Raw genomic sequence first — 13109 nt, forward strand, 5'->3', positions numbered from 1 at the left:
TATGAAATAGAGAAGGCGAGTGGGAATAAATGAAAAGAGTAGAGGGGGGGGTTGTTTTAGAAGGGATAAGGAGTAAATCAAACCTGTGGGTCTGCATGTGTACGAAGGCCAAAAAACAAGAGTGTAGAAATAGAGGAAGTCATACGCGGAGCTCTTACAACACTGCGTGGCCATATTCTAGCAGCTCCAATATCTCCAAATATGCAATACTGAAGGCATTGACTACATATTTTAAGTCCTTACAGCAAGGGGGAGGTTTGTGGTGTGAGACAGCCATAGGAGAGCAGTGGCGCCGTGCATGAGTAATTTCACAGAAGCTGAGAGGCATGGGTTTCTACAAAGATGGAGAGTACACGGTGTTGTACACCAATTAGGCAATTGCCATGTTTCACTCATCCGATGGCCACACAAAAATCCACCACAGTCTTATGGTAATAGGGAACACCTAATCCAATACCACGTTGGTAGCATGCATGGCTGCCACATGTCCCAGGGACATCGTCGACTGCGGGGGGTTCCCAATCTGCTATATCCTGGCCACACACACCTCTGTATCCCCCAAAATGTTCCCAGGAGTGATGAGAGAGAGGAGTAATCAAGCTGATATATCCAAGGCCATTAGGGCCACATTAATGCTTATGTAATTAAATCCCACCAATTCAATGAGTCCTATAGTAGTGCAATACCAGCCAATAAACCATGTTCCGCTTGGCTCAATCAAGGAGGGAAGTCCACCACCTCCAACAATTCCTACTTGCATAATTGATCAACATAATACTTATAAGTTGTTCCAATCTCTTAAGCAAAATGGTTATGATTTTCCATATGCTTATTTTTTTCTTTTATACATATCCATAGTTAGAACTTGACCTGCTTCACAATAAAAATATTCAAGAGATTTCTTACACCCTTCTCTTGAAATTATGTAAAAGAGAGAGAGAGACACACACACAGAGAGAGAGAGGGGTAGGTGTGGAGGGAGATGCGAAGAGATAGGAAGAGTCATGGAGGGAGATGGGGAGAGAGAGAGAGAGAGAGAGGGGGGGGGGATGACTGGATAGAGGGGAGTGGAGATGAAGAGAGAGTACATGAGCGATTAGAGAGAGGGAGACATACATTCAAAGAGAGAAGAGAGAGAGTATGCTTGCCATTTTTGGGCAAGATCGCCAAAATATGCTCACCAAAAAACATCCCCCCTTCTCTAATGAGTAGCTCACCTAGGTGGGCGTAGCTGATGTAATTGCCCCTTGATTGCCTCAGGCTCCCCAAGGTGGTGCTTGTCTAGAAAGGTGACTTGGAAATAGAAATTCCAATGGTACCATGGCTTCCAAACTGAGGTTTGTAGTTACTTTATAAGATGTGCAATAAGCCTAGAGTGCAGCATGCAGCTTGGTATCCCAATCCTTGTGATCTGTACTCACCCTCTTTGTTTATTGGTTGACTCTGCCTACCCATTACACCGAGGATAGTTACAACTCGATGCATGACCATGAACTCCTTGGTCACTAGGTCAACATTTTCATTAATGAATGAGTTTCTTTATCATCATTGACAAACTCAATTGGACAACTATGCCTACAAATGATATTTTCAAAAAGGAACTTGGTTGTGCTACAAGCCAAGTTTTCTTTGTGTGCTTTGGCCTTGCCCCACTTGGAGGCATAATCATAGCAAAAATAATGTATTTGTTATGTGTGTATTATGCCACAATTTTGAAAGGACCCAATAAATCCAAGCCCCAATGTTGAAAGGCTTTCCAAGGATGGCTTGGTTGAAGAGGCATGTGATGTTGGGGAAGCAGGCAACATGTTCTTTGGCAATCATCATAGTGAAAACAATAGGCATGTGCATCTCGAAAAAATCTCCTCCACCATAACATGGCTTGAATGACTTTTTGAGACATGAGATTGCCACTAAAATGACCTCCTTCAAGCCCACCAGCATGTGCCTCAATCAATATCATGGCTTGTTCAAGGACCCAATGTTGCAAGGTACCATTTGCACCTTGGCAATATAACTGGCATTTGTTTGCGAAACTTGACCTGCGATGACAAGTATTTGAAGCATTTCATCTATTTGATATCAAAGAAATACACAGCTAAAAATGAGTATTGGGCAGCTCGGTTGATACCCTTGGTGACAAACAATTTGCTCTAACATGAGATTTATCGAGTTTGTGAATAATTTTAAAATTTAAATTCTATAGCAAGACCATCCATCACCCCAAGCATCCTTGAATCACTGTTTTGCTAACCAAATATAGCAATGCTTGGTGGTCTAGATAGAAAATGAACGGGCACTAAGAAGATAGTATCTAAACTTATAAGACACTGTAGACCATGCCGAGAGCTTCTCGCTTAGTAGTGCTATAATTGCACTTGGGTGGTGTCATCAACCGACTTGCATACTATACTAGATAATCCAATCCCCCATCTAGTTGTGCTAATCTAATGCCAAGTGCATAACTAATTGCATCAACATGGGCATGAAAAATCACATCCCACCTAGGTTGTCAAAGAATCTATGTCTCAGTTACTCATTTCTTCAGTTCATGGGACCCTACTTATAGCTACTTGGTCCACTACAACTTGGTATCCTTTTTTGTCATCTCATATAAGGGTGCTGCAACCTTGGCAAAGTCTTTCTCACAAATCTTCCATAGAAGCTAATGAATGCCAACAAAAATCTAAGCTGAGCTAGATTCTCTGTCTTAGGCATTCTTTCAATGGCCCTAATCTTTCTTGGCTCATTTTGAATCCCTTCTTGAGAGATTACATGATCAAGTAACACACCAACCCATATAGAAAAAACACTCTTAGTCGGGTATAGGGATATTCTTGATTGCCTGCACCTATCAAAGTCTTTCCTAAGGTAGACAAGATAATGGAAACTAACAAGTAAACACATAATCATTTATGTGAATGGCAATGACATTGATCAGATAATCCAAAAAGTTTCTACCATGAATCTCTAAAATGTAGATGGTGCATTATGTAGCCAAATGGCATGACTGTAGTTCCATGAGCATGTCAATTATGCCAGAATTTGCACCCATAATGCGGGACTTTGTACCCTTGTAAAGTTAAAGGAACTCAATTTGTGATAAATGCAGCTTTGGATTGATCATCAATTGTTGCAATAGAAATTTGATTATACCCACTATAGCCATCCATGAATGCATACAGCTCTTAAACTATAACTTGGTCAAGGATTCTATCCATAAAAGGGGAAAAAATGGATTTGGCACAGTTTAGGCATTCAACTTCTTGTAATTGACCCAAACACGGGGTTTGCCATTTGTCTTAGGCACCACAATGATTGGAAATAACCAATCACTTTGGTCATTGGCATAGATGAACCCTACTCAAATGAGCTGATCAAGTTCAGCTCTCACTTGCTTGTGGCATAATATGCACTCCTCGTATACCAAAGCTATCAAGAATTCTTGGCATATGGTATCAAAGGAATTTGATGCTGGCATATCTTCAAGGGAATTCCCCATAAATCGCAGTAACTCTAGGCAAACACATCTTTATATTGTGAAAATAAGCTTTTGAAAGCTTGGATTTTATCTTTGAATAAATGAGCACTTACCATGACTATGCCTAGCTCCTCAACTGTGCCTAAGTTAAGTTATCGAGTTGGCTCAAGGACCAAATGCTCTATATCGAGGTAGTGATGGCAATCTTGGACTTGGATATCTCACATTCTTCAATCACATCCTAAAGTGAAATGACTCGGATACATGCCCTATTGTTTTACCAATTTCCTTTTATCTTTTGTTTGAGATTAGCTACAGCTAAAATATGTCAATCTCTCCCATAGGCAAAATTTGCATTTACATAAGCTAGGATTCCGACATCTTGAGAGAACTGATATTTGACATCTACGTCTTTGGGCTAGCAATTGCTCGATAATTTGCTTGGATTGGTAAATATTTTAACCTCTATACATCTAGACTTGACTATCATGATCTCATTATCTACTTTGTTGTTTGGCTTCTTAGAGTTGCCTACTACTACAGGAAGAATTCTCTACAATACAGAGCAATCTTCATTAGTTCAACTGCTGTGAGGCTGACTTTCATGTTGCAAAAATTCTCCGACGCTTGCAACATCTTTGGACTCCGGTACTTGTCTTGGGCTAGGACTTGCTTGTCGAAGCTTCACATGGCTCAACAAGTAGTGGGGCCAAAGGTGGGTCAGGCTACAAGTCCACTTTGGGTGCTTTGCCTTTTAGTTCTTTGGTCAACTTGGTTGCCACTGGGGGTTTTTTGTTCTAGTTAATGTCTTTGATCTGTGATGGGCCCTTTTTTGGACTTGCTACTTAACGTCAGGACTTGGTAACTGCATTGACCTCTACCAAATTGGTGGCTTCTATCAGAATGGCTCGGCACTTAGGGTCATAATCTCTTTTTTTTGCATTGTTTCTAAGCATCTTGAGATGCTCTTGCCATAATTTGCATTCAACATTTGTATGATTGTCACCATAAAAACAACAATGAATGTATGATAGATCTTGATTTTTATCTATATCATTCTTGCCTTTCCCTTTACCTTTATCGGACCTCGGTGGACATTCATGTTTAGGCTTAGCTTCCTACGTCACTTTGTGGACATTTGTAGTGCATTTTTTGTCATACAAGCACTCAAAAATCTCATGTTTAAATTTGTTGTAAGTATTGCAATGCTTGGTCCGACCTCATTCGTAGTGTGTCCTTGCCGCCATGAATACCTATTGCACCAATTTTCATTCTGACTAGGATTGCCTCAAGAACCCAATTCTTTCAAAGCCTTCTTCAGCATGGACTTTAACTTATCTGGCTTGGTTGAGGCATCCTCCTCATCACTCTTGTCAGGCTTTTTCTTTGTCTTCTTCTTTGCAAGTCCATTCTTCTCCGGTGCTACTACTTTGTTCAAGAACTACTTCATAAGTCTTAGTTGGATTGACAATCACTAGAGACTGTAGGTCTAATCTAAGTACAACTTGTAATCAATCAAGCATAGAATGACTTGTCATGTGGTGATGTGCTCAACTGATTGATGAGGGCCTGCATTCTCAATACAAAATCCTTAATAGACTCATTATCTTTCAAGTTTAGGTTACTAAGCTTGGTGTGGACATCCTTATTGACCTTTTGTCTGAATCTCCTGAGGAAAGCCTCGGGCATGTGCTGCCAATTCACAAAGTAGCCAATTGGGAATTGGTTGAACCAATGTTGTGCTATTTTGGTTAGAGTGCAAGGGAAGTAATTCATGTAATCCTCCTTGGTTATGGCACCATTTATATGGCATACCTGTAGAAAATTTTGCAAATGGTTATATAGATCTTTGCCATTAGCACCTTTGAATTTCTAGAATTTCCCTTTAATTGACTACCTCTGGTTTGATGGCTACTGGCTCGGGTACCACATCTATTACAAAAGGAATACCCAACTCATCATCAAGGCTCGTTCTGAGCCACTGGATTGATCACCATCCACATAAGAGTGACCTGCATTCACATCAACCATGGGCTGATCTACTTTCTCTTTTCCCTTTCGTGATACTTGCATATCACTATCTACATTGCTTTGAGGAGATTCTCCTGATCTCAATCTGCATGTCCATGGCAAAGTATGTGAACCACTACTGGAGGACACTATAGGTCCACTAATATTTTGTGATTGCTGCTGTGAATTCTATGCAGCATTACCATTTTTCTAGATCGACCGAGTTGAGTGGCCTCGGCCACTCCATTCCATCCCTTTGACCCACAAGTGCCGCAAGACTAGTCAGTGATGGGCTTCTTATTATAAGCCTTTGTGTTCTAACCAAACTTGCATGACTTGTGTCATCTTACTACAGACTGACTCTTTAATTTGTGTCTTCTCACCCTAGTTAGACTTCTAGATTTAGACCTTGCATCATCCAAGCTTCATGACTTGGTTCTTCTTACCATGATTGGGCTTCTAGATTTAGGTCACCCCCCATAGCTGTGCCCGGTTTTCCATCTCCACCCTTTCCAGAATTAGCATTCACACCACCCACAGCAGCTGCGCCGGAATTTCCAACTCCACCCTTTCCAGAATCAGCAATAGTAGCACCACAGACCCCAACATCTACACCAATAGAACCTTGCAAAGACGAGTAGCAGAACGATCAATATGCAGATGAACACCTACAGTCGAAGCAGAATTAGGAAGATTGACAACCTGAGCTTCTTCACCGAACAAATAAATCACAATAGCTTGAGAATCCACAACAACACCACAACCAGTAGCAGAAGTAACAAAACCTGCAAAATAAAACAGCACACAATTAACAAAACAAACATCGATTTCTTATAACAAAGAACCAAAAAACATAAAAAACACAAAACAAATACTGAGCAAATACATGCAAAACAATCATTACCAATCGAAGCATTCTCATTAACTTTTGTAGAAGCTACAACTTTATCTACTTTCTCAGAAAAAACCTTCATATTTTCTTCAAGAACTTTCGGGCAAGTCCTCAGAGCACCGGAATCATCATAAGGCTTCGTAATTATACTCTGAGCAAAAACAACCTTCAGAGCATTGCTTCTATCATACTTCCTATAGCTTGAAACCTGTTTATGACCGGTAACAAGCTGGCCTACTTCCTCAGGAACTTGGCAAAGGCTGAGTCTCATTATAGTTGAAGATCTCACACTCTTATTTGTTCTCTTAACACCACCAACACCAATAGTAGTTAACATAGAATGAACCAGCTTATTCAAAGACTCCTCAGAAACATGATTGCAATGAAACCAAACCTGCAAACACATAGAAAATCAACACACAACCAATCAGGACATATCTATATGGTAAGTAATATACCTCTTCTCTAGATTGAGTGCCCATGGATGGCTTACAAATTTTGCCCTTCATTCCAATCCATGAAATTCATGCTTTAGTGCAAGAGCCTACAGTGATTGGTTATGAGGTGAAGCTCAAAGAAGGGATGTTGACTATCATGTCTAAGAGGAGAAGTTTGATTGAGAAGCCAAAAACATACTCTAGAAGTGGAGACATTGGAAGGTGCTGGAATACTTTCTTTTAATACCATACCCTCATTCTTGATCAGTTCAAGATTAACAATTGTGCAATCCTTTTGAATGGCCAACATATTCTCCTCCTTTAGGGCAACCTGTATGACCTCTACTGCTTGAGATAGAAGTTGTAATCAATGTACCTTCACAAGGGATGTACCTCAATGCCTTGACAAAGACAAGAAGTTCCAAGGTTTATCTTATTGAAGATGCCTCCAATTGGCAAGGAATGTGGCCTCAAGCTAGGAATTGACAAGAGTACTCCACTCAAAATCCTATCTAGGATCATAAGCTTTTTGGATCAAGGCAAGGACTCAGCATGGCATATTGATATGAGCCCTCGTCTTTCTCTTTTGGGTTCTTGGAGGTTGTGGCTCTTTGGAGGAGTGGCGATAAAGTTTCTTCAGTGGGACCCAGGAGAGTGGGAATGGATTGTTGTAAGGAACCAAGAGAAGAGCCGTCCTTTTTTGCTTACACAGTCAGTAATGCTAGGAAGTTCTAGATCAGTTGTAAAGGTTGGAGACCTTCCAGGGCCCCTCATTGGGAGAGTTATCAGGTTTCTACTGATTTGTAGAGAGTCTTCTAGGCTTTCTATTCATGGAGGGATTGCAGTGAACAGGTGGAGGTCTAGATTTGGGCCAAACCCCACTTGTCCTAGGTGCTCGTCTGTTGATGAGTCGATTCATCATTGTCTATGGGATTGTAGGCATGCGAGAGCCATTTGGATGGGAATTGCCAGGGTCCTCAGTACTTTTGCTCTTTCTCGTTTCTTCATGACATGGGGATCAATGGCTTGGATCTCCCTATTAGGGCCTCAGATCTTCTATGAGTGGCAGGATGCTTCTTAGGCCATATTGATTCGACGTCACCTAGTTGAGACTTGCTCTCTTGAGGATGTGCCTATCTCCCGCTATAGACCAGTACATGCTGATGGGGATATAGCTTGGGAGATACTGGCTAGAATCACTGCTTGCCATATTTGGAGGGCTAGATGCACAGAGGCCTTAGACGGATCTCAGGTCCATCCCTAGCACACCATGGCCAGTATTTGGGCTGACACCGTTCACACACTGATTAGCGAGTTGGGCGAGCATGCAGGGTTCTTCCCGGGTAGCCTCAGCTAGGAGGGTTATATTCCTTAGGGAATAGAAGGATTCCCCCTTTTTCTTAAAGACTATAGCAAGGTTGAGGTGGCACTTTCAACCTCAACCTTGGGTTCTTTCCAGCTCATTTTGAGTTTTCTGTTCCTTATCTGAGGGGGGTTTCCTCATGCATAGCATGATGTATTCCGCTTTGAGCTTGCTCATGCGGGTTTTTTCATGCTTAATAGAAGTCTTTTTCATGGGGAAAAAAAAGCACATCTAGCATGCCAATGATGATGAGAGTATGTGGATTAAAAATTAGTGACAACACTTACACATTGCTTCACCATTGCCACACAACCATCATGGCTCAAAGACAACATAATTGTAACTCTTGCTCAAGGGCTCACTTCTTTACTTGGCGAGCACTAGAAGGTTTTTTCATATTCTCAAACCTCATGAAGCCATGTGACTTATTCAAAACCGTTTGATCAACCTTTTACCTGGATGTTTTCTTAAAAATATGTTTTGTTCATTAGAAGCTATACATGAAACAAGATTGTATTCATCATGTCAATTATCATGCACATTGAACACTGGAAGATACACATCAAATGAGATTATATTCATCATGTCAAGCTTTCCTATTCGACTTTCACAAATCTAAAAGCATATTGTTAGTAAAGAACACAACCCATACCACGCATGTCTAGTAGAGTTCAATAGGAATTGTGTGCTTGTTTACATGAGTTCAATAGGATTTGTGTGCATGTGTACATCCGAGGTGGCCAAGCATTGTAGTTTGAACTTTGAAATGTGGATGGGAAAGGCGCAACAATCATAATCTTGTTGTGAAAAGAAAGAGAAAGAGAGAGAGAGAGAGAGAGAGAGAGAGAGACTCCATGGCTTGTTGCTCGTCTCTTTCTCAATCTCGTCTACATTGCAATCAACAACCTCCCTCTCTCTCCCTTGTTTCGCCTATCTCTAACCTTCCATTCTCCCAATCCTGCATCCGCTCACACAACTCACCTCGCTCCCCTTGCTTCCCCCCTCGTTCCTCCGCACTCGACCGCATTAACGACGAGGTTTTCTCTCATCATCCTTCCACATCTTCCACCTCTGCTTTATTGTATCGTGTGAGAAGTTCTACTGAGCCTGTGAGCACTTATGCTCACTTATCTCCTGAATACGGAACCATGAACAATCGTGCCAGATCCATACGCTACCTCAGATGTTGTTCCTTCGCTCAAAAAACCTTTCTGACAGACGTGCTTGCAAAGTAATACACCACTTAAATGAAACTTTAAGAGATGCGTTTCGAGCTGCACGTGAGGCACATTTTGCGGAGGTGTGTCCCAACGCAGGAAGTAACCTTTCGTTGAGAGGCTGCTGACGGCTTTCCCAAACTGGCGATGCAGGAATGGCAAAGACAAAGGCGACTGGAGGGCGAAGAATTAGAGAGATTACGAGAGATTGAAAGGAAAGAAGAGGCAGAAAAGACAGAGAATTACCGTCAAATTAGCCAAAAATTAGAAGGTTATTCCGCAGAAGCTATAAAAGAAGCTAAAGCTTTTGTCTCAGATTTGATCAAATCTGGAGAAGCTATAGAGGAGGTGAAAAAATCCCCGACAACTTATTTTTTCGCGTTCTGCTGGATTTTAGCAAGTGAACGATGTGTGAATTTTACGGTTTTCATTTTAAAGATGTTCCATTACATTGCTTCTTTTTTCTCCAGAAAGATTACGTTGCTTTTAAACCTCCAGTCGATTACGTTCCGTATAGATGGCGTACCATCTCGACGGAAGTTAGATTGTATCAGCCATATAGCAAGTACAAATTTAGCGGAACAAAGCAGTGTAGTTATTTTAGGGAATCAGTAATCCCAAGTCATTCACATAGTGGGCTCGTCAAATTCTGAAAGCAATGAAGAAGGCTTAGTTTGGTCGAGAGGGTTCTCCAAGACTAGGAGGTGTCGAAATGCCAGAAAACACATCCCCTGCATTTGTAACAGTAGCTATATTCTAGGACTTGCACCTTGTTCTCAAGTGTTTTGCTTTAAAACTGGATTGAAGATCCATGGAGCCCTATGTTCTCTTTGGTATAGGGGGTAATAATTAATCTCAAAATACTCTTTTTGTTAGAAAAGTGACCTCTCACAGTTAGCTCCGGAATTACATGTGGAAGTGTTCACTGTGGAATCAATACTTCATCGAGTGTGTGTACTTCACAACCTTCATGTGTATGTGCAGGCTAGCAAATAGACAATGCTCAGAGACAAATATAGAAGCAACACTTTATATTTCCGCCCGTCCACAAATTGGACAAGATACAATACGAAAAGGTTCTCCTGCTAAATGCCTAGCGCCTCTAGATCTCTGATGGACTCTTTCTCCAAAGGATTCCTCCACCTTGTTGTCTGGAAACCAGCCTAGGTGGGCAGAACCTTCTAGCTCAGTTTGCAACTCCTCTGGGCCTCCTCCACCTTCTTCTGGGAATAGGCCCAAGGAAGAGCTCCTGTCTGCTGTCTATTGGCTTCTCAAGGTGATGTAAAACGAGGCCACAAGGGGCCACCTTTTATAGGCCCAAGGGCCTGCCCAAAAAACTGACCCAGCAGGGGGCTGAACTGACCCCCTTGCTGGCCTACCTGTCTGCTGCAAAACCGCCCCAAAGGGGCACACAAAACTAGGGCCGACTGGCCCATTTTCTCATGCAGGGACCAACCTATAAGTAGGCCTGGTTGGCTGGCTACACCCAGCCCAACCAGCCTGTCTAACTAGGCTGACACCTCTGCTGCTGTCCCCGCCTTCATTGTGCCATGTGGCACTGCTCTGTACAGCACCGTACCCTGTTGACATCACCTGCCAGCTCATCGCCTCTGTTCCAGCCTGGTTCCCCTGCGCAGATCTGCCTCAGCCAATCCCAAACAGCCACATGGCTGCTGCTGTCCTCCATGGTGGCTTTCATCTGCCAGGTTCTTTCTTTGGCTTGCTACCCACATGGCAGCCCCAGGATTTTCTTCTCTCTGGTCCACCCCCCAATGCACACCTCATTTGGGGGCTCACAAGTGGGGAGGTGACCATTCATTTTCCAACACTTTTCGTATCTTAGCTGTATGTATCTCTGCAACTTGTTACCAATGGTTTTATGCAGAATCTTGTACTCATTATGTGCCCTTTCCATACTTCTCGGTCAACTGGTCTCTAATTTGGGTTACCTTTCAAAGCAACTCTTGGTTTTAAGCAGGATGCTCTCAAATAGCATTTGGCCATACCTGGTTTGTGCCCTTCTCTTGAAGTCGTCCCAACTGCAAAATAGCAGCTGAACTTGACTGGGGAATGCCAACAAATGGCCCGTGCCTGCGTGTACCTCCAGATCTTGAATACTACTGGGCCACTGACTATGCTGAACGGCTGGTCCTGTTGGATTGCTGTTGGCTTCACCTTCTCTGGTACTGGAGATGGAAGCTTCTCTTCCATCTGCCTATTGTGCACAACTTTACTGGGGAGAATCGTTTTTCTCTGGTAACCGAACGGTATTTAAGGAAGCTGTGCACAGAGGTGCCATATTCAGGAAAAAGCAGGTAGTAACAGAAAAAAAGTCACTGTTGTATAGAAACCCGTTCTACAATAGAACTTGTAACAAGAAAAACTTGGGAGCTTTGGTAACGAAACAAGAGAAAGGCAGCTAAGAGGAGGGAGCAGAGTGAAAATAAAGAAGGCAAAAGGATCTGAAGGCCATAACGTTGCAGAGCAACACAAAGGGAGCTCGTGGGCAACTTTCATGTTCACTTGAGTCTATTTGGAGGAAAATAATGAGAAAGCGTGAAACAACATAGGGAAGAGAGGGTGGGCTGGTCGTAAGTGAGCCAGAGATGGCTGAAATGAGCATGCAGTCTCAAAGGAGTTTAAAGCAAGTAAAACAAAAAGAGAAGTGCTGCAGCAGACGAGGAGCAGCTGCAGATAAGGAGTAGAGCATCCGGAAAGCAGACGGAGGGGAGGTATAGAGTTGGGCATGAAAAACCACCTGAGGGATTGCAGCAGCGGCTACTAAGGTCACCATACAAATCCAAGCCATCATCAAGAACTTAAATATAATAGGGTCTTTGAAAACCTGGGAAACCTAAAGAGTAGATGTAGCATTAGCGTTTTCGCTATCCCCATTTTGTAGTAGTTCAATACCATCAAAACCCTCTTTCTTCCAAACTCACACAAGACAGAAAAGATGTGCAGCAATACAAATCACACTAACAGAAATGATGTGATGCAGTCAAATAGAAAATAAGCTTTGGGAGCTAGTGGACTCGAGGAATCCAAGGAGGTTAGGCTGAATGTGAGTAACACACAAATTGAAGGCAGGGAAGGAAGAAAGACATTGTAGTAAAAAAGGAAAAAAGAGGAACAGTAGCATGGTGTGAAATTACTTGCTTGAAGGAGCACTCGACTAAAAGCATGGACCTGATGGAAGCAATGTACCTTGAGCCTTAATGTCCGAGATAAGAGTTCAAAGGTATGGGTAAGCATTCTCACAACTTATATAATCATGGGACAAACTGCCAAGGTTTTGGACATCAGCACAAAGCTAACAAAGGCAAAATTTAAACGTAATAAGCAGTACTGTTAGAATAACAACGATCATAATCACCAACATAAGCCAAAGGTGATATGTTATTGTTGTATACAATAGAGAGTGAGGGCTTCTTTGTGGGCGTGCCCGCCCCTGGTGAGGTTAGGGTAAGAGGTGGCCATAACACCTAGGAGATTGGCTAGTTTGGGGCCCAGTTAGGGCACCCAACCTGGTTGGGTCAACTTGACCAGACCTGACCCTGTCAGCCGAGGTTTGTTAGGTTTTTGCGTAGTTCGATGGCTCCCCCATGCATGAGCAAAGATGACAAGCTCAACAGAGCAAATTATGCTCATTGGAGGTTACAACTCACTGGTTTGGTTCATTCACAAGGGGATCTGGAGCTGATTCAGG

General features: G+C 42.4%; 1 protein-coding gene across 2 annotated transcripts in view; it reads left to right on the forward strand.

Moving 5' to 3' along the window:
- The first annotated feature begins 8980 nt into the window (after window positions 1-8980).
- Window positions 8981-13109, forward strand: part of PAC (pale cress protein (PAC)) — a 66231-nt gene continuing 62102 nt past the window's right edge. For both annotated transcript variants that reach the window (XM_087388690.1, XM_087388689.1), the window contains exons 1-2: window positions 8981-9220; window positions 9554-9748. In XM_087388690.1, coding sequence (XP_087244816.1) covers window positions 9038-9220; window positions 9554-9748 — 378 coding nt within the window. In that variant the 5' untranslated portion in view covers window positions 8981-9037. The remainder of the gene's footprint in view (window positions 9221-9553; window positions 9749-13109) is intronic.

The sequence above is a fragment of the Dipteris shenzhenensis genome, chromosome 17 (assembly GCF_047967505.1).
Source record: "Dipteris shenzhenensis isolate YYH24624 ecotype China chromosome 17, Dip_SZ_1.0, whole genome shotgun sequence".
NCBI classification, from domain to species: Eukaryota; Viridiplantae; Streptophyta; class Polypodiopsida; order Gleicheniales; family Dipteridaceae; genus Dipteris; species Dipteris shenzhenensis.